The sequence below is a fragment of the Cavia porcellus genome, unplaced genomic scaffold, assembly GCF_034190915.1.
Source record: "Cavia porcellus strain 051 isolate PalLab524CR breed Dunkin Hartley unplaced genomic scaffold, mCavPor4.1 scaffold_9, whole genome shotgun sequence".
Lineage (NCBI taxonomy): Eukaryota > Metazoa > Chordata > Mammalia > Rodentia > Caviidae > Cavia > Cavia porcellus.
Window position 1 is genome coordinate 92,502,640 of NW_026947492.1, and position 20,248 is coordinate 92,522,887.

General features: G+C 40.3%; 1 protein-coding gene and 1 non-coding gene across 3 annotated transcripts in view; both read left to right on the top strand.

Annotated features, from left to right (window-relative positions):
• The window catches only part of Tsg101 (tumor susceptibility 101), a 42,100-nt gene extending 22,642 nt beyond the window's left edge, over nt 1–19,458 (top strand). For both annotated transcript variants that reach the window (XM_063256818.1, XM_003461217.5), the window contains 4 exons: nt 275–366; nt 15,699–15,901; nt 17,285–17,524; nt 19,118–19,458. In XM_063256818.1, the coding sequence (XP_063112888.1) occupies nt 275–366; nt 15,699–15,901; nt 17,285–17,524; nt 19,118–19,207 (625 nt within the window). In that variant the 3' untranslated portion in view covers nt 19,208–19,458. The remainder of the gene's footprint in view (nt 1–274; nt 367–15,698; nt 15,902–17,284; nt 17,525–19,117) is intronic.
• Nucleotides 19,459–19,832: 374 nt separating this feature from the next.
• Nucleotides 19,833–19,936, top strand: LOC111756008 (small nucleolar RNA U13). The gene has a single exon (XR_002790512.1). It is a non-coding gene; the product is annotated as a small nucleolar RNA U13 (small nucleolar RNA).
• The last annotated feature ends 312 nt before the right edge of the window (nt 19,937–20,248 follow it).

The window sequence follows — 20,248 nt, forward strand, 5'->3', positions numbered from 1 at the left end:
CCATAGAATGTTACTTGAATAAACACCTTTTACTCAGAAACTGTAAAGTCATTACCTGGTAAGATAATATGTCAAATTAATTTTCCTAGTGGGGTTCTTAAAAATACTCAGCACTTGGGAGATAGAGGCAGAAGAATCACAAGTTTGATGTCACCCCAGGCTACAGTGTGTGTTCAAGACCAGCCTGGTCTACATACTGAGAACCTGTCTCAAAAACAAACAAAAAGCATTTAGTGTTAGCTTTTCATAACATTTACTGGTTTTTGTTCTTTAGTGGTTACCCAGGGTGTCCTTACCCACCTGGTGGTCCATACCCTGCCACAACAAGCTCCCAGTACCCTTCTCAGCCTCCTGTAACCACTGTTGGTAAGTACTTTTGAACACTCACATTTCTCTATATAAGCAAAGTCAGGGTTTCCTTGAAAAATGCATTTCACTTTTAGATGTAAAGTTTTAGAATACTCTTCCTTCCTAGAGGAAAAATTCTAATGGTGAATGTTCTTAATCTACAATGTGAAGTATGTGATTTATCGACATTATAAAGGAGGCTTCAAACAGAACATAATGTATCTGATTATCTTTTTTCAAGTTTTTTTTTTTCCTTTTCTTCTCTTTTTATCCGTACCAGGGATCGAACTCACGACCGCCTGCTTGCAAGGCAGGTGCTTATGCCACTGAGCTAAATCCCCAGGCCCTTACTTCTTTTTTTTTTTTTCAAATTTCTTTATCTGATTATCTTTTATCACACGTTCCTGTTTGTTACGTATTTTTATTGGTTAAACTTGTACGTGTTGTATGGCTAGCAAATAACTCAGTGGCTACACGACCTGGTTCTGTGTAAGCAGGTAAGACAGTTATTGCAGACCAGTAGTTTTTGGTTTTTTGTGTTGCATGTTAAGAGTTGGCTGAAATATTTTCTTTCCGAGTCTTTTTGGGTTTTTTTTTTTGGTTGGTACCAGGGGTCAAACTCATGACTTCATGTTTTCCAGGCAGCCATATGTGCCACTGAACTAAATTCCCAACCCTTGAAATATTTTTTTAATCAAGAAAATTAAAGCACTAAGAGAACCTCTATTGAAGGCCACCCCTAAATGTGCCACCTGTCACCACCACATCTGTCTTCATTCTGGGCACCATAGCTCAGTTATCTTTGTTTCTGCCTAAAGTTGTGTTCTCCACCAGAACTTTCTCCCTCTCTCACTCAGGGGCATCATTTCAGCAGTTTTCCCCTCTTGCTATCAGTTTTGGTTCTCTACTGGATCGCTTTCATCAGCACACAAAACATGTCCTCAAATAACTGTTAAAAATCTTCCTTTCAATGTCGCTTTCCCTGCTACCACTACTCCAAAATACCTTATTCTCTTTGCAGTGAACTTGTGTCTTGGAACTTCTGTCTGTCCCTTGTTATCTTTCATTCCTTCTTTCTCTCTCAAATCCCCTCCATCCTGTTTACGCTTACACTGTTCATTAAAACTGCTTCTGTCAGGGTCACCAGTGACCTCTGAGAAGTTATATCAGTGACTTGATAGACTCTTGTTTCACTTGTCTTGTCTCTGACGCTTAACATCAGTGGTGACTCCTTCCTTGGTACACTTTCTCATTTTCCAAGACACCACACTTCTTGGGTTGCCTCCCATCTCGTGAATATTCATACATAGTTGTCTTTATAGGTTCCGGAAGAGGAGGATGTTAGGAAAATGTCAGAGCCCAGAGCCCCGCTTAGTCCTTGTCACTCTACCCTCACTGTGCTAGTCACTTCTGCCAGTCTCACAGCTTTAAATGTCATCTCTGGTCACTGTTGCCAAATTTATGTCTCTATGCTATATCTTTCTCTCCAGAACTCCAGCTGTTGTCAGTATCCCCACTTAGATGTTTTTTTAAAAATCCATTTTATTCAAACAGAAAAAGAAAAAAAAGCTACAATAAAATTTCAAAGCCCATCAATCAGAATATATCCATTTAGATGTTTAAGAGATAGCTTAAACTCAGCACAACCAAAACTGAACTCTAAAATTTTCTACACAGCTTTCCTATCTCCACTGGTACCTATTGCAATATTCTGACTTGGGAGTCTTCCTCAATTCTGCATCGAGAAATCCTGTTGTCTTCAAAATGTATCTAGAATTGGATACTACTCAGTGCTGTTACAAGTCACTATTGTCTTTCATCTCAGTTACTTCAAGAGCTTCCTGTAAGGTTTCCCTTCTGCTAACATTGGCCCCCTAAATCTCCATTTTTTAAACACAGCAGCAGTGATCCTATTAAAATATGAATAAATTATGTCACCCTCTGTTTAAAACTTATAGCACTTCCTCATTAACTCAGTTCAGTCCAAAGTTCATAGACCTAGAAAGCCCTGTGTAACCTGCCCCTCCTTTTAACCTGTTTTTTTCCTGCCTTATCTCTTACTATTCTGTTGCAGGATTTGTTCACTACGTACTTCCCCTTTGCATGAATGTCAGAGCCACCCTCACCAATCTGCTACCACATTGCCTCCACCCACTTCCACAAACATACATACATGCTCCCAGCACACTTGTTTTGGTGAATGCCTGAATGTGGGATCCTATGAAGTTTACATTTCTATTACAGTTTCTAGTAACCTAACCATTCTGACACCTGACAGAGATGCATCTCCCTTCTCTTTTTGTCATTGATATCCTCTAGTTCTAGTGGCCTGATTTTGATGTATTAAAAGTAGCTCAGTGGGAGAGTGTTTGCCTAGTCGTGTACAAGGAAGGCCCTATGTTCAATACCAGTACCAGGTGATAAAATTGCGTTCATTCTTACTGTAAGTAGTTCTTTTTACAGTGTAATTTAAATGATTTGAATAAAAACCCAAAGAGAGATCTTTGAGAGATCTTTAATCCATGAACACAGTATACACTAAAGCTTCTTAAACTCCATACTCTGCCTGAAGTATCATTTTAATATAGTTGCAGTTTGTCAATGAGTTGATAGTATAATCCATTTCATCTATAGAGAACTTTGATTTATAAAGATCTTTTGTATGTAAACTTATTTTTAGTACATTAGGTATGAAGCATTTGGTAGCTTAAACTGTTTCCTTATATCAAAAATGGACTTTTATGGAAAATGGTAAAATCAAATCTCTTGTATAGCTTTAAAACAGGTAGTCGAGTCAAATAAACCCTCTTAGTTTTAGCTACCATCATTCAGTGTATACAAACCAAAATCACACTTTTAAAATAGATTTGACATTTACAGACCAAAATAAAAATTTCTGCAAAATCTGAAATCAGATTTCTACAAAACCTGAAATCTGAGGGAGCCTTTTTTTTTTTAAATTTTATTTTGAAAGTAGTAAAATACAACAGAACAAGACAGAAAAAGCCAACTAAGATTGAATAAAATCAAAGTGAACTTCACAGCAGGTTACCGGGATAACATTAATAGGTATCACAGTATATTTCGTATCTTTACAATAGTTGTTCTTTTAGTCATGTATATTAAAATAAAATGAAATACAGAACATTATAGAACTTATCAAAACAGATTACTGAATAGAGCAGTACTATTAATCAGAATAAAGCAAAACAGTAATAAAAATATTTGCCTTCAAAGAGATGGTAGAAGGAAATCCCCCTTACTCGCTATGGTCAGCCTCCCAGAAGATGCTCAGATTTCTGGTGCCCATTTGTTAACGGGGACAGGAGAAGGGGGATAGGGAAAGTGGGATGTTTGACTCTAGGCCGTGCACCAGTAGGTTCACTATTACTTAGCAGGGAGGCAGGCTGGTTGCTTGGTTTCCCAGCCTTGTAAGTTCCAACATGGTGTGGATCTCAGAAGAGACTGGTGGTTCTCCCCCTAGAGAGGCCATAAGCTGGCACGCCGCAGCCACTTACCAGGGAGGGGAGGTGCTTGCTTGGTTTCCCAGTGTCCTAAGTTCCAACATGGCCCTGAGGGAGCTATTTAAGACTTTCCATTGTCTAGACTGTGCTGAGGAGTTACTTACAGGTATATATGACAGTAAATTTGTTAATTCATCCTTACTTTGATGCTTAGTGGTTAATAAAGGAACAAACGTATACACATAACAAAAAAGACAAGAAAATCTAACTGGTAATATGCATTGAAATTTAACACAGATCCTTTTCCTTGTTACAAGAGCAGAAGATAGATAATTTTGTTTGTAACTATAACTTAATGAACTAGTTTCACATACAAGGCCTCCTAAATAATGATGGGTGTGAACATGAGTGAGACATTAAAACATTTCCCTACCAGCACCAGCACTAGCAACACCCTTCCTTTCTCAGAAAGGTTCAGGGCCTGAGGGTTTAGCTCAGCAGCACAAGCTCCTGCCTCAGCAGTACAAGCGTGAGGTCCTGAGTTCGATTCTCGGTACCAAAAAGGAGGTTCAGAAGAGTTTGGCAGTTCCTTAATCTTTTGTTTTGTTTTGTTTTTGGTCTTTTTCGTTTTTATCGGTACCAGGGATTGAACTCACGACTGCCTGCTTGTAAGGCAGGCGCTTATGCCGCTGAGCTAAATCCCCAGCCCCCCAGTTCCTTAATCTTAGCAGAGTGTGCAAGGTCTCTTTGGAAGATTGCCTTATTTGAAGAGACAATGTAGATGATTACAGTTGATTTATAATTCTGATTCCTAGCTCTAGGTCTTTAACAGACATACAGTGTGATTTTGGTCGGCTGCATTTTAACAAGTAACTTCAAAGAAAGACTACTTAGCCCTAGTTTTGTTTGCTACAGACAAAGTCCTGCTATGTAGCTAAGGATGGCCCTGAATTTGCAGTTCTTCTGCCCAGGCTCCTGAGTGTTGGGCTTAGAGATGTGGACTGATTCACCTAGAAACTGGGGCTTTACTATTGACTTTTTTCTTTTTAAAATTTCATTCATTAATATTTTTATTACCATTATTGTTATTATTATTATTTTATCTTCTTTTATAGCTTGAGAGCTATCCAGGCAAGATAGTTAGGTAAATATGTAAATATTTAATTGACAGTGCCCTTCTTGTTACATAACCTGGTATCGTAAATATATGAATATACTTATGTGAGGTATTTTTGAACAAGAATTATACTTTGCCATGGTTTAAAGAAATACATGTAAAAAGAAAACTTAGCACTTGGCCTAGCATGGACAAGGCCCTGGGTTTGATTTCTAGCATTAAAAGATTCAGGAAGGAAGAAAAAAGGAGCAAAAGAAAGAGGCCACGTCTATACAATCTTATGTGGAATGTTAATATATAATAAATGGGATTTGCTTAAAATACCAAAAACCTGCACTCTTAATTATAGATTTGCTAATATAGCAGACACAGCCAACAGCAAACATCCTGGCCTTTAGGCCCGCTAGTTAAAGGTTTTATGCCTAGCAAAGAAAGTTTTTTTTTTTTTTTTTTTTTTAAGAGAAAAAAACCTCAGAAAAATCAAAATCAAACAAACCTAAACAACAAAAAAAGCAGTAGCTATATAGGTTTTCAAAACAAGATGAGAGGAATTTAACAATAGTTATGAGCCAGGCGTGGTGGCTCATGCCTGTAATCCCAGCACTTGGGGGAGGCTGAGGCAAGAGAATTGTTATGAGTTCAAGACCAACCTGAGCTACAAAGTGAGCTCAAGGCCAGTCTGAACTGCTGTATAGTAAGACCCTGTCTCAAAAAGAAAAAAAAAAAAATGGTTGTTATTACTGCATATTGTTACCTTTAAAATAGTTGCTTAGATTACCAGATACAGGAATAAAACAAAACAGTAAAATGGAACAAAACATTGGATTTCAAAAACAAGGCAGAAGGAAATCCCCCACAGTTACACAATGTACACAGCCATCCTCCAAATAGATGCCCAGACCACCAGCCCCAGGCCTGCAGAGTCAATCAAACATTAAAGCATCAAGCTATTCCTTTCTCCTCAGTTGCTGTCATCTTACCCTGAGTCCTCTGAATCAGCCAGTTTCTTACCAGGTTATGGTGTTGTGGGGGGTCCCCTTCTGGTTTCCCAGCCCTTGCACTGGCTGGCTCCCATGCACTGGCTGGCTCATGGGAAGGTGTGGTTTGTCTTCTTGCTGATCCCCATAGCAGACCCTGGCTCACAGGAAAGCCACAAAACAGTTTAATACAGTTTTTTATGTACCATATATTTTAGCCTCTGAGTTAAATAAAATAATCTGAAGATTTTTTTCCCCTAAAAATCATGTAAGCAGCGGTGATAAACATTAAGTTTAGGCGAGTTTTATAGCCATTTAAAAACCATTTTTACCATTGTTAAAGTCTTATTTAAAAATACAGGAAGGGGCTGGGGATTTAGCTCAGCGGCATAAGCACCTGCATTGCAAGCAGGCAGTCGTGAGTTCGATCCCCGGTACTGATAAAAAGAAAAAAAAAGTGTAAAAAAATACAGAAGTAGAAACACCTATGAAAAATGGGTCAGTGAAGGCCGGCATAGAGGCACACACCTGTAACCCCAGTACTTGGGTAGCTGAGGCAAGAAGATGTCTGCAGGTTTGAGGCCACCCTGGGCTACATAGTGAAACTCCCAGAAAAACAAAAATAGACCAAAAAATGATGCAGTAAAATGACGTTATATCTGTAGTTTTCGTTCTTTCATTCATATTTAGTATTTAGATAAAGAGAAAAGAAAGCTAGCAAACATGACAGTTTCACTATGCAGTTCAGGCTGCCTTGACTATGTAGCCCTGCTGGCCTCGAACATGTGGCAATCCTCCTGCCTCAGCCTCTCAAGTACTACGATTACAGTCGTGTGCCACCACACCCAGCAACAGGGTTTTCTTGACCATCTGAAATCACCACCACTATTCAGTGCTGTTTGTTCTCTGGCCACTGTGGATTAGCGGTTAATGAGTTTGGTTTACAGAACTTTGCTTTCAGGATGTAGCAACCTAGGCACCCCATTTGTGGGCATCCTAAATGTACTCTTGCTGTTGTGCATCTTTTAGTCTTCCTTTGCAAATACCTACCCCCATCTTCAGGGTAAGTAGAATTTTCTTCCAATCTTGGGCTCAATGAATCATGAGTGCATATTGTCTTTTTGAGACAGAGTCTCACTATGTAGTTCAGGCTGGCCTTGAGCTCATTTTGTAGCCCAGGCTGGTCTCAAACTTGCAATGATCCTCCTGCCTCAGCTTCCCAAGTGGTGAGATTACAGTAGTGAGCCACACACCCAGCATACTATCCTTTTGAGACAAGGTTTCACTATGTGGTTCACACTGGCCTTAAACTCACTTTGTAGCCCAGGCTGACCTCAAACTCACAGTAATCCTCCGGCCTCAGCCTCCCAAGCCTTGGTGTTACAGGCATGTACCACCACACCCAGCTATGAATAAATCTAAATGTTGAGAGTTTACTCTGCCAAATGTTAAAGCCTCTTTTGCTACAGAAACCACAAAGTAACAATACATTTGAAAACAATGTTAAAGCTATTATGTAATGTGACAAGGGGCTTTTAATTGAATTTTTCATTAGTAAATAAAAGGTACAAAAAGCTGGTTTGTGGAATAGCGCCACTCTGGTGACTGAACACAGGGTCGTTCTCCTGAGCTGCACTACAAGCCTAATTTTTTATTTTGAGATACAGTTTCACTAGATGGGGCCTAGGTTAAACTCAAGCTTACAATTCTCCTTCCTTAGCATGGGATTAAAAGCGTGTGCCACCTCGCCCAGCTAGAAACTTTCTAGTTTTTTTTATATCTTTGGAAGAAAAATTCCATTTTCTACACAGAACCTGGCAATATTTTGAGAAGCTTATGTCTTCATTTAGTATATAGAAGCCTTGTGTAAGCTTATAATCAGGTTTGTACCTTAACAGCATGAGTCCGTATTCCTTATGTATATATTTGTTTGAGATGTTCTTCCTGCTTCAAAGATCAACTACTTTTATTATAAGAAGCAATAATCTTCATGTTGGTTTGATCCAGTTTCCGAGTAGATGGCAAGCTACTGCTTGGGATTACTTAGGCTCCCAATTTGCTTCCTGTAGTTTGTCACCTGCTTTCAACCTGGGTTTGAAAATACTATTTGTCTTATTCTTTCAAGAGAGAGAACAACTGCATTCATACAACTTTAATTTTGGGATAAAGTAACAATTACTCTGTTTTTGTTTTTTGACCTGTGCTTGTATAAATTAAATGTTATTATAGGTAATTATGTTTAGGAGAAAATAAGCACAGGGGTTAGTGCTGTCTAGTTTCAGGCTTCCACTAGAAATCCTGGGATGTGTCCTTTCTGGAGGGGAGATTGCTGTGTGACATACATGCCAGGCTGAATACCATTCCACAGGCTGTTTCAAGTTAATACCGAAAGTGGAAATACTGGCCAGCAGATTCACCTTGGCTGCTTTGGGGCAAAATCAGAAAGTTACTGGTTAGTTATATCCTACTTTACTTTGAACTATAATGGATTTTCTAACATGAAGTTTCTCCTTTTTGAGATATTGAAGTGATGAGCATCTGTAAGGACCATTAGGAGATTGAAATTAAATGTACGGCTTTCAATCAGGTACACACTGTGTACTAGTAGTACTCTTTTAAAATACTATTCAAAAGCTGGGCATGATGGTGCATGACTGTAATCCCAGCACTTGGGAGGCTGAGGCAGGAGGATCATTGCAAGTTTGAGACCAGCCTGGGCTACAAAGTGAGCTTAAGGCCAACCTGAACTGCATGAAGATACTAGTCTAAATTAAGTGTTCTATGTGGAGCGTTGGTTTCCTACTACATAATAGAAAATTGTGTCTTACTGCTGAGGTTTTTAGTTTGGTGATCAGATGCTGGATGCTCCCTGACATTTAAATGAAGTTTTGTTGAGGGTTGTTTCTCAAAGTCTATAACCTTTTTCCGTCACCAATCTGACAGTGTAGAAGGGCCCTTCTGAAATGTGATTCTCTGCATGGGTAAAGGTCAGTGTGTGGGACTTGCAGTGTAGTAGTTTGTTCACCACAAACTGTTAATCCAGACCTTGGTATGACAGGTATGGTATGGTATGGTGTGAGTTTCTCTCAAGACATTTGAGAACAATTTTGTTTGAAAAGAAACCAAGTAGTAGAGGAGAGTCTTCAGCAAATTTTTTATTCACATAAACAGTTGTAACATGGCAGGAAGCTCATCAAATTTTGTACTTTAAATGGTTTTTTACTTTTCTGACTGAAAAACTGTGGATTTTTCTTTTTGACTTTATTCTTTCACATTTTGATTACAATTCTTAGTAAGTTAATATATATTTTATAATCAGATCTGTGCAGCAAGGCTGACTCTGACCTTGGCATTTTCAGGTTCTGTGACATTTCAAGTGAACTGGACCTTTATGGGTCAAGTGGTTTGTAGCCTTAGCATGGTTACCATTTTGAGCATTAATAGTTTTGGCTGGTGAATCTTCGGAAGGATTTATTTGATGCTACATGGTAGCATTTGCCTTCACATATTTTCACATAAGAGAAGCAATTCCAGGATTCAGTATGTTTTTAAAAATAGGGATTAGCCCCAGCAATTTAGCATAGCGGCATAAGTGCCTGCCTAGCAAGTGCAAGGTCGTGAGTTCAATATCTGCTGCCAACAACAATGGATTTGGAGCCAGGCATAATGCCATATTCTGGTAATCCCCACTCAGGAGGCTGAGACAGGAGGATCACTGTGAGTTCCAGGCCAGCCTGGACCACATAGTGAGACTCTTTCTCAAAAAAATAAGTTAGATAAAGATTTGAAAATTTAGCATCAGAATCAGTTGATTCATTAGACTACATATAGAAATGTTAACAAAGTTTGCTGGTGTGTTTGTATGTGAAAAATCAGACGAAGTTATAAAAAGACACCTAAGCTTTTACTAGTGCAGATAACTTCTACACAAATAAACAGAATACCTTTACTACTGTGTGTGATTAACCACATTCTTAAATATATCACTCGGATACCTAATCTCTGAAAGGATTCTTCCATTTTACAAGAATCACAATAAATTTCGTGTAAGTTATAAGGCAGGTTCTTTTTTCAAGGCAAGTTCTTTTAAAAACATGTTTACATTTCTATTCCCAATGCATCCCTATAAAGATGAGGACTTAATAAGGAGATACTACTTTTACTGTTCTTTTCATACATCAGCTATAAATTTTGAACTGAAATCTGGTGGAAATTACCATGTTTTTAAGGACTTAATAAATTAGTACAGTTTGAGGAGCTAGAGATTTTTTATTTGTTCTAAATCCTGTCCACATGACTAAATCGCTGTCTTTAAGTCAGATTGAGACTGTGAAAGATGCTCATGAAATACAGTTAACCCTCTGATATATTTTTATTATGTATGTTTAGCAAATGAGGAAGTAACGTTTTACCTTTTCATATAGCATCATTTGAGGTCAGCTGACTGACAGACTCACATGAACAGTAATTATTGGTTAGGTAAGATTAGGACCTGTATGGTTCATAAAACCACCCTTGGTCAGCTGTGGTGATGCACACCTGTAATCTCAGCATTTGGGAGGCTGAGGCAAGAGGATCCCTATAAGTTCAAACCCAGCTTGGGGCTACACAATGAGTTGAAGCCCAGCCTGAATTACATAGTGAGACTCAGCCTTAAAAAAGCATTGACTGGGGGCTGGGGATTTAGTTCAGCGGCATAAGCGCCTGCCTTGAAAGCAGGCAATCGTGGGTTCAATCCCTGGTACCGATAAAAAGGAAAAAAGAAAGAAAAAAAAAACATTGACTGGTTGAAATTAACACCTGCTCACACCACACTTGGAATAGTACGTAAACCAATATGGTGCCCAAGTGATGCTCCAGGTAAACTGTTAAGTGGTTAACTTTGGTTTACATATTAAAAATGAAGATGGTTCTAGAAAAGATTTAATATTTCTTTTGCAGTTTTTCTAATCTTTTAAATTTGAGAAATCAATCAGTTTCACCTCACTGGTAAAAATGGCAAAGCAAAGCAGTCAAAGAGATTGCCATAAATATTATTCTCTGATGAATAATCTAAAAGTCTCCTTTGGCACAGGGATAGTATCATTAAAACACTGACTGCTGAACAGGCTTAACACTGAATTGTGGTGGCTGTCCAGGTTGAATTATTATAGATTTTTAAAATACTACTGTACATATTTTATACATATTGATTAATCATCATGAGGAGTAGATATGATTATTACATTTTCACATTTTAGGCCTTTTTATTTTCTCTTCTGCTCCTCTTCCTCCCCTCTAGCTATACAGTTTTAGAAGTCCGGTTTTCTGGTTTTCATATAGTACAGATGTTGACTAGATTTTTAACATCACTTTGCCATTTATTCTGGAGAGGTTTTTGTCTTTATCTTTTTAAGACAGGGTGTTGCTATGCAGTTCAGGCTGGCCTTGAGCTCACTTTGTAGCCCAGGCTGGTCTCAAACTTACAACAGTCTTGCCTCAGCCTCCCAAGTACTGCAGTTGTAAGTGTGTGCCATCACCCCACCCTTGGCTGTTTTGGAGTTTATGTTTATAAACAGTTTCAAAAATTGCCTACTGTGTTGCAGCAAAAGGTATGAGAAAGGAGAGTTTCACAGAAGCACACAGTGCAAGAGCCCCACTCAGTCTGTGGAGATGTTCTGAACAGTGTTGCATTCGTGGGGGGATGTTAAGAGGATTTAGGGCTCTAGGAAGGACTCAGAGGACAGCTGGTTCTGTTTAGTTTATGACAGACATTCCTAACCACCCAGGGTCTTGAAATTGCTTTTATCAAGAACCTGAAGAAAATAACTAATTCTCTTGGTTTCAGGAAATGATAAACAGTTTATTACTCATGTTTCATGAGTAATAAAATGTTTTTAAGCTGATATAGTAAAAAACTGTTAAGAAACCAGAGTCTTGCCAGGTGTGATGGTGCACATCACAGCACTTAGGAGGCTGAGGCAGGAGAATCATGAAGTTTAGAGTTTCACCTGGGGAACTTTAGTGAGACCCTGTCTCAAAATAAAGTAAGGCCTAGTGATGTAGCTCAAGAACAAAGCCCTGGGTCTGATATAAGTACCACCAAAAATAAAATAAAATTAAAAAATTAAAAGTGCAGATTTAGTTCTGCTGCTTTGTTTTGGGAACTGACTATGGTCAATGGAGGAACACTCATTGATTGAGATTAGTCTAATCACCACAATTTTACAGCAGAGAGATGGACTCTGACATTCAAGATCATTAAACTTGCTGTTGGTTTAGAATGGCTTAGACAAGAGTTTGTTGATTGATTGTAGAGGCAGTGCTGTGGAAAAGAAGAGGATCATCTCTTCAAGTAGTTAGAGCACTCAGATCATCTACAAGGTCTTCAAGAAGTCTGCCTTTCACAGGCTGTGATTAGCATAATTTAAATATAGCAAATAGAGATCACAAATTTAATAATGAGACTGGGATAATAACAAAGTCAGCAAATAGAAATTTACAGTACCAACAAAACACTGAAAAGTAGAGTGGCTGATGGATTTCAGCAGTGTTCAGCTTTTTGCGTCATCATGTGTCCAGCCTTCATTTGTGACAGGAGCTTGCTGTGTAGGCTAGGCTAGCCTCACATTCACAGTGAGTCTCCTGCCTCAACCTCCTGAGTGCTGGAGTTGCAGGTGTGCACCACCGTGCCCACCATGCCCGCCGCCGCTGCCTCTTTAGTTTTCCTAATGATTGCCTGCCACAAGATGTCAATATCCCAGATTGTACTATGTATCCCTGTGTTACACATTAAAAGAACAAGATTATATTTTCACCTCCTAGGTACCAGTTTTTATCTTTGTGGTGTAGCTGTGGGGAGGCAGTGTCACCCCATTGAGAACATGCATGACTGATGGGGGACAGAACTGAACTTGAACTCAAGATTAACTAAAGACAACAGAGCTTCATAGCCATGGTTTGATCCTGGGAAGAAGTGAATAAATGAGCCTTTCCTTGATTAAGAGTGGAGGGTAACCAGTGAACAAGAACAAAAAAACAAGTGCTTTACTAATTGTAATTAGGAAGGGGGACAGATGTAAGCTTAACAGAATGTGGTACTTCACAAGGAGCTCAAGGAAAAGCATTTGATCTTGCTGAGCCAGGGGGGCTGGTTTTGTCAGAAGCCAGGCATATTATCAAAGGAGTTAGGATGCTCACTCTAAAACAGTAATAAAAAGGAATGGAACACCATTGGATGGTCTCTATCTTCTCTGGAGGTATTCTGAAGTTTGATGCCTTAATGAGAAGGTAATCAGGATTTAGGGCTTCAAGAAGGAATTAAAGGGATCAGAGATTAGGTTATGGCAAGTGGGCTTTGGAGTTAGCAGTACTGGTGATCTGGCAGAAGATGAATGAACTCACACACACACACACACACATCCCGCCCCATGGCAGTCAGACCATCCAAGGGGACACAAGGTGGGCAGGAGAGAAAGAAGAGAAACCTCTTCTTTCCACGATGGAGGCAAGAAAGCTGAGGGCACATGCAGAGGGAGCGTGAGTGCTCAAAAGACCAGAGATGCCAGAAGTAAGCAAAGAAACAAATGGGTGAGTTGAAGGAAACTGCTAGCAGCCTCCTGTCTTCATGGCATATAGGGGAGTGGCTAAAGAGTTGGCAGAAAAGATTACATTAGGAAATCAGTAGAAATGAGCTTACAGGTAATGGCAATGGCTGGTAAATATAACTTAGAAAAACTACACATTACGAGAACAGAGGTGTGAAAAACAAGACCTCAGTTTTCACAGGGAGAGTACAGCCAGCCAGCTGTGCAGCTCTGAATTCAAAGCACAGGTTGTCTGAAAGAGTTACTGTTTGTTTCTCAGAACTGTGAAATAATAAGGTGAGCTGCCCTCATAAATCAGAAGTGAGTTCTGGAGGGAGCATAGTGGATCAAGCTGTGTCAGTGACCACCTGGGTAAGCCTGGCAGGATGTACATTGAGACTCCTGTCAGCAAGAGGCTTCTTAGAGAAAGCAGCAGCCCTACAGGGAGGAGTAGGGAACACTGGCCTCATGGTACTCTCGGGCTCCTCCCTGCACGGTGGCAGACACACTCACTTTCATCTGTTAGGAAAGGAAAATCCAAGTCAGAGAAACCTCTTCTTTCCATGATGGAGGGAAAAATTCCAGTCTCCCCCCAGGGTAACCATGACCACCTTCTGTGGAAAGACAGCTTTACTACTCAAAAACTAAACCAGGTGTGGTGTTACACACCTGTAATCCGGGCACCCTGGGAGGCTGAGGTAGCAGGATACAAGTTTGGCCACAGTCTGAGATGCTTAGCAAGATCTTATCTCAAAAATGAATGAGCGTGTCACCAGGGATTTAGCTCAGTTGTGAGTTCAATTTCATACCAAAAAAAAAAAAAAAAACCCACCCAAGTGTGATGTTGCACACTTGTAATCCCAGTACTCAGGAGGCTGAGGCTGAGGCACTCATTGCCATGAGTTCATGGCTAGCCTGAAACTACATAGTGAGACCCTGTCTCGAATGAGTGAATGAGGGTACAGTTGAATATGAAGGCTAGTTCAGTCCCCAGTCTGTCCCCCACCCCCACTGTGAAGAACATAATACACTGTTTTTGATAGTACACTTTCCCTGTGGGGACAGTGTATGTTGGTGTCAAGGAGGGGACATGAGTGGTAAGTGGATTCCTGTTTGTGCACAGACTGAAAAGGTTTGTTTCCCTGATTAATGGAACTAAATGTTGAAGTAATAAAAATTTTCAAGGTGGAAATGCTTTCTGTCTGCAGCCATTCTTTACTCATTATAGGCTAAATATACCTATGTTCCTACATGGTGTTCTGTAATCAGAATTAAAATGTCATTCATACATTTGGTGACTTAGAGCCATAAATACAGGAACACGGAGAGTCATAAAGAGTACTTACACGAAAGACTTTTAAAGGATACAACTAACAAAACAACTAACACCCATAACTTAAAGGAGGATAAGCTTTGTCTGAAATGTGCAAGGAAATTGTATAGGACACTGATTAAGAAGGGATAGCTGAAATAGAATAGTAAAGAATCAGAGTAAATGGAAATTTCTTGATTGTTGACTCAGGGGATGTCACTGACTATGGTTGTCCCCTCTTCGGGTAAGAAGTAAAGGAGTAAATGTCTTGAGGAAGGTGTGAGGGTGCAGCTAGATTGTTATCTTGATTAGCTTGAGAACTACTCAGGGATTATTAAAGCACCTGAGTAGGTCACAGACGTGTGACCTTGGGTACTGTATCTGTCCCCTGGCTTCCTCTCCCATGCTTTGCTCTATCATACCTTCCACCATATGCTTTTGCCTTGAGGGCAGTCATCCATAGGCTGAACCCTGTAAAACCAGGAGCCAAATTAAACATTTCCTCCTTTAAGTTATGGGTGTTAGTTGTTTTGTACCAACAATAGGAAAAATAATACAGAACAGCAAACTATTTTAGTCCTCTTACTGCCTTGACTATGAGCTATCTCCTTCAGTGCAGCACAGAAGCCCAAGAATGGACTTGCCCTAAGTCCAGTGTACATTTTTTTGGAGATTTAGTAATAATTGTGATCTGTAGGGCCACAATCTAATTTAAAAAATAGCTAATTGGGCTATAAACTGGGAACAAAGTCAAATACAGAATAACAGTAAGACACTTCCAGGGAATTTCTGAATCGTTTGTAACACTTAACATAGTTCTTTTTCTTCCTATTTTAAAGGTGTCAGTTCACATGTTATGAAGGATAGAAAGAAGTTGGGAAATGACCAGGTATGGTTTATCTGTATCTCCTGCAGGTCCCAGCAGAGATGGAACCATCAGTGAGGACACCATCCGGGCCTCTCTCATTTCAGCAGTCAGTGACAAACTAAGATGGAGAATGAAGGAAGAAATGGATCGTGCCCAGGCGGAGCTTAATGCCTTAAAACGAACAGAGGAAGACCTGAAAAAAGGACATCAGAAACTGGAAGAGATGGTCACCCGCTTGGATCAAGAAGTAGTAAGTAATCATTAAATACTTGTCAGGTGTTTTGTATGTATCCTGGATGTGTGTATAAGAGTTCTGAAAATCATAGGTGTCTTTAGACATTTGAATTTTACCTTCTCTAATGCTTTGTTAAAGCTGGAGTGTGGGTTTGGTGTTTTGACCTTTAGGAGCTAAGTAATATTCAGAGCATTTGGCTTGCACTTTCAGCCCAAGAGATGCTATGTTTGACCCAAAGGAAGACTGAATACTTAGTGTCACCACAAGTTACAGGAAATGTATGTTAGAGCTCTTAAGTCACTGTAAAGATTTGTGTTGCAGATTTAGGGTTTCCAAAGAGTGGAGCCACTCTTCAAATTACATTCAGCAAACTGTACTTAGTAATCCAGAATATTTGGGTTTGACTTGAGAGTATCATGTGAACATATTATGTGCCTAGGCATGATGGTGTACACCTGTAATCCCAGCACTTGGGAGGCTGAGGGAAAAGGATCATTGTGAGTTTGAGGCCAGCCTGGGCTACAAAGTGAGCTCCAGGCCAGCCTGAACAGCATAGTGAGACGCTGTCTCAAAAAATAAAGAAACATACTACACACATCTATTAGCACCTTAGGCTCCCTCACGCTGATAGTTGTTGCTGTGCCGTGGAGCGTCAGCATTGTCAGTCAGCCTATTGCTCTGTTCAGTGGTGGTGAAGCATAGGCACTGACATAATTTGAGCACAGCTGCTTTCTCCATTTTTCATACCCGTGAAGGAGAATTCATTCTAGGAAATGTCCATTTTAATGAAAGAGTAAAAGTAATAGAAAGTCTGGAGGCTTTGGGGGCAGGTGATTTGTACACACAAATGATCCTTGGGGAATGGTTCTGGCATATGTATAAAGTGAGCATTGAGGGAGCCAATTATTTTCAGGTGTTCAGGAAAGTGCCACCAATGTAAGTTAAAGCCCCCTGCCACCACCTACAAGATCTTCACACTGGAGGTATGCAGGGCTTGGCACACTGGATTCTCCACATAGATTGAGGAACGTTATTCCTCTCTGGCAGATACACATTTGTTTTATGATTTTCTACACAAAAGTACTTCCTGCTGGAAAAGATCCTGTCTGATAAATTGGTTCCTACTATCATTTGTCACTGGTGAGTGACAAGCTTGTCACTGGTGTGTGCTCAGCTAAGGTATCTGAGATGCCATCATCTTGTTTTCTGTCAGCATCTTCCATCATACCTTCCTGGCTCCCTTTTATAATGTGTTACTGGAAAAGGCTCTCCCATGGAGTTACTTAAACTCTGCTTTATTAGTCTCTTCCTTTGAAGTTGATTTGTGGATATTTAAGAAGCAGCTAATTATGTATAAATTAGTATAAAGTCATCATGCACAAACTGTTCTGTTTTTAGGCTGAAGTTGATAAAAACATAGAACTTTTGAAAAAGAAGGATGAAGAACTCAGTTCTGCTCTGGAGAAAATGGAAAATCAATCGGAAAACAATGATATTGATGAAGTTATCATTCCCACAGCCCCACTATATAAACAGATTCTCAATCTCTATGCAGAGGAAAATGCTATTGAAGACACTATCTTTTACCTGGGAGAAGCCTTGAGGCGGGGCGTCATAGACCTGGATGTCTTCCTGAAGGTATGTCTTCCTTGAGCTCCGTCCTGGATTTTAGGGTGTGTACTGTAGGCCCACTGGCCTTGAAAACCACACTTCAAGCAGGTTCTCTGTTGGGTAGGTTAAGATCATCTTCCCAGGGGCTGGGGATTTAGCTCAGCGGCATAAGCACCTACCTTGCAAGCAGGCAGTCATGAGTTCGATCCCTGGTACCGATAAAAAAAAAGAGAAAAGAAATTTTTAAAAAAATCCCAAAATACAGGTAGGGTCTGTGACCACAAGCAGTGTCTTCTCAACCTGGAGCACTGAGGAGTGGTCTGAGGAAGGGGAGAGACATGGGCTGGTAGCTGTGGTTGCTGGCCGTACCACTGAGCTGCACTGTAGTGAGCCTGTGTGGGACGAAGTTGGGGCCCGGAGTTCCATTGGTTCTTCTGCCTGGGTTCAGTTCACTCACTGCCCACTCTCATTTATTACTAGAGGTGTGTCATGTTAGACTCGTTTTCATAGCTCCAACAGCCCTCCAAGGAAGTGGGCTGCCCTCTTGAATAAAGGTTGTGTTAAGCTAATGCTGTCATGCAGATGGGAGAATCTAGCAGGCCAAGTGTGGTAGGTGCTTGTTGGGTTGTAGAGTACCGCTTTATGAGCAATGGCCACGCTCTTTGCAGATACTTCGTCCAGCTGCAGCTGCTGCTGCCTCAATGTACATGCAAGGCTGGTCTTGCTGATTCTGCTTCCTCTGTCTCACTCTTAGCGAGTGCCAAACCATGTGCCTCAGATTTGAGGCAGACACGTGACTGAGCAGCTGTAAACCTGAGACCTAAGAAAGGCCTGCCTTTCTAAGCACTTTAAGAAAAGATGTACTTGAAGAGGCAGGAAAAGAATGGTACTTGCTAGATCCTGGACCAGAGCCAAAAGCTAGCTTGTTATCCTTGCCCTTCCCCTTCTTTTAACCAAGGAAGAACAGAAAACAGTTTGGTAACTTTTTTTGGTGGCACTGAGGATTGAAACCTAGGGCTTTCAGACTGAGCTATATCCCCAGGCCTTTTTTTTTTTTCCTTTTGAGACTAACATTGCTAAATTGGTCAGGCTAGGCTCAAACTTGGAATCTTCCTGCCTCAGCCTCCCAGAGTGCTGGGACTATGGATGTGCACTATGCCTGGCCAATTTGGAACTTTCTAATGAATCATAGTACAAGTTTCCATGGCATCTTGATTAGCACAAGATGTAGCTTATGGCTAGGGATGTAGCTCCATGGTGTAGGGTACTAGCCTAATGTGGATAAGGATCCGCTTTTTTCAGTCCCCAGCACCAAAAAAAAAAAAAGTGTAGTGTAGAGTTCTGAGTCAGATTCTGCATGATGATACTTTCCCATGCTACTTTCTGGAGTTGCAGAAGACTATCTCCCCTCAGTCTTTGAGAATTGATGTGGAGCTTAAAAAGCCATGTGTAATGAGGTAGTAGATCAAAAGGTGGACACGGTGGTTGCTTCAGCAGCAGATGTACACAAGGTGCACAGCTAATGTGTTTAGGATTCTTAGGTAACATCTAGGCATAAACTGATGCTTCATAGCTGGCCTGGATTGAAGCCTAAACTGTTGAAACTTTCTCCCCTCCCAGCATGTACGTCTTCTGTCCCGTAAACAGTTCCAGCTGAGGGCACTAATGCAAAAAGCAAGAAAGACTGCCGGTCTTAGTGACCTCTACTGACTTCTCTGATACCAGCTGGAGATTGACCTCTTCTAGAGCATTCTTTCTTCTCTTCCTTTCTCTTATCAGTAGGTGCCCAGAATAAGTTATTGCAATTTATCATTCAAGTGTAAAATATTTTGAATCAATAATATATTTTCTGTTTTCTTTGGGTAAAGACTGGCTTTTATTAATGCACTTTCTATCCTCTGTAAACTTTTTTGTGCTGAATGTTGGGACTGACTATGCTAAATAAAATTTGTTGCATACTTTTTCTCTTCTTTATTGGACTTCTTTAGGAAGGCCTCATGGAATCTTGTGAAGCTGTTTCATTTAGTAAGCAAAACATGTCCATCTTAATTGCAATTTAGTATTATTTATTCTACGGACTATAAGGACATAGGTATATCCTATGTGAAACAGAAATTTAATTTAGAAATACTTGAAATCCAGGGAGTTAAGTGACTGTTAAAGGCCAGGGTGGCTCCCTCACACCAGTCCTGCTGAATCTGGTTCCATTCTAAGCCTGGATGCACTGTAATTGTTTTTGCCAAGAAGTAAGTGGAATGGTAGGTGCCAAGCAGAACATGTGAGTCCTATGCTAAATAGGCAGACAGCCTGGCCACAAGGAAGGGGAAAGGCACAGATCCTCTCATGGTTGCTAAGTATGATTGTTGGGTTTTCACACTACCATGTGAGATGTGCCTCCCTCCAACCTTGTTACAGTGTCAGCACATTACCTATCTGAACTAAAAAAAAAGTCTTTTTTAAAATTTCATGTGAAAAGTACAGCATCCAGTGCCTCCCTGCTTTTACTGTAATTTTTGTTTGTTTGATTTTGTCTTTGTCCTTTAAAGACAGGGTCTCACTATGCAGTTCAGGCTGGCCTTGAACTCACTTTGTAGCCCAGACTAATCTCAAACTTGCAGCAATCCTCCTGCTTCAGCCTCCCTAATACTGCTATTACAGGTGTCTGCCACCACACTCAGCTTTTACTGGCACTGGAAGTCTGTCTTCATGGCAAGTGATACCATAGCCAAGCTGAAAACACGCAGTGAGTGC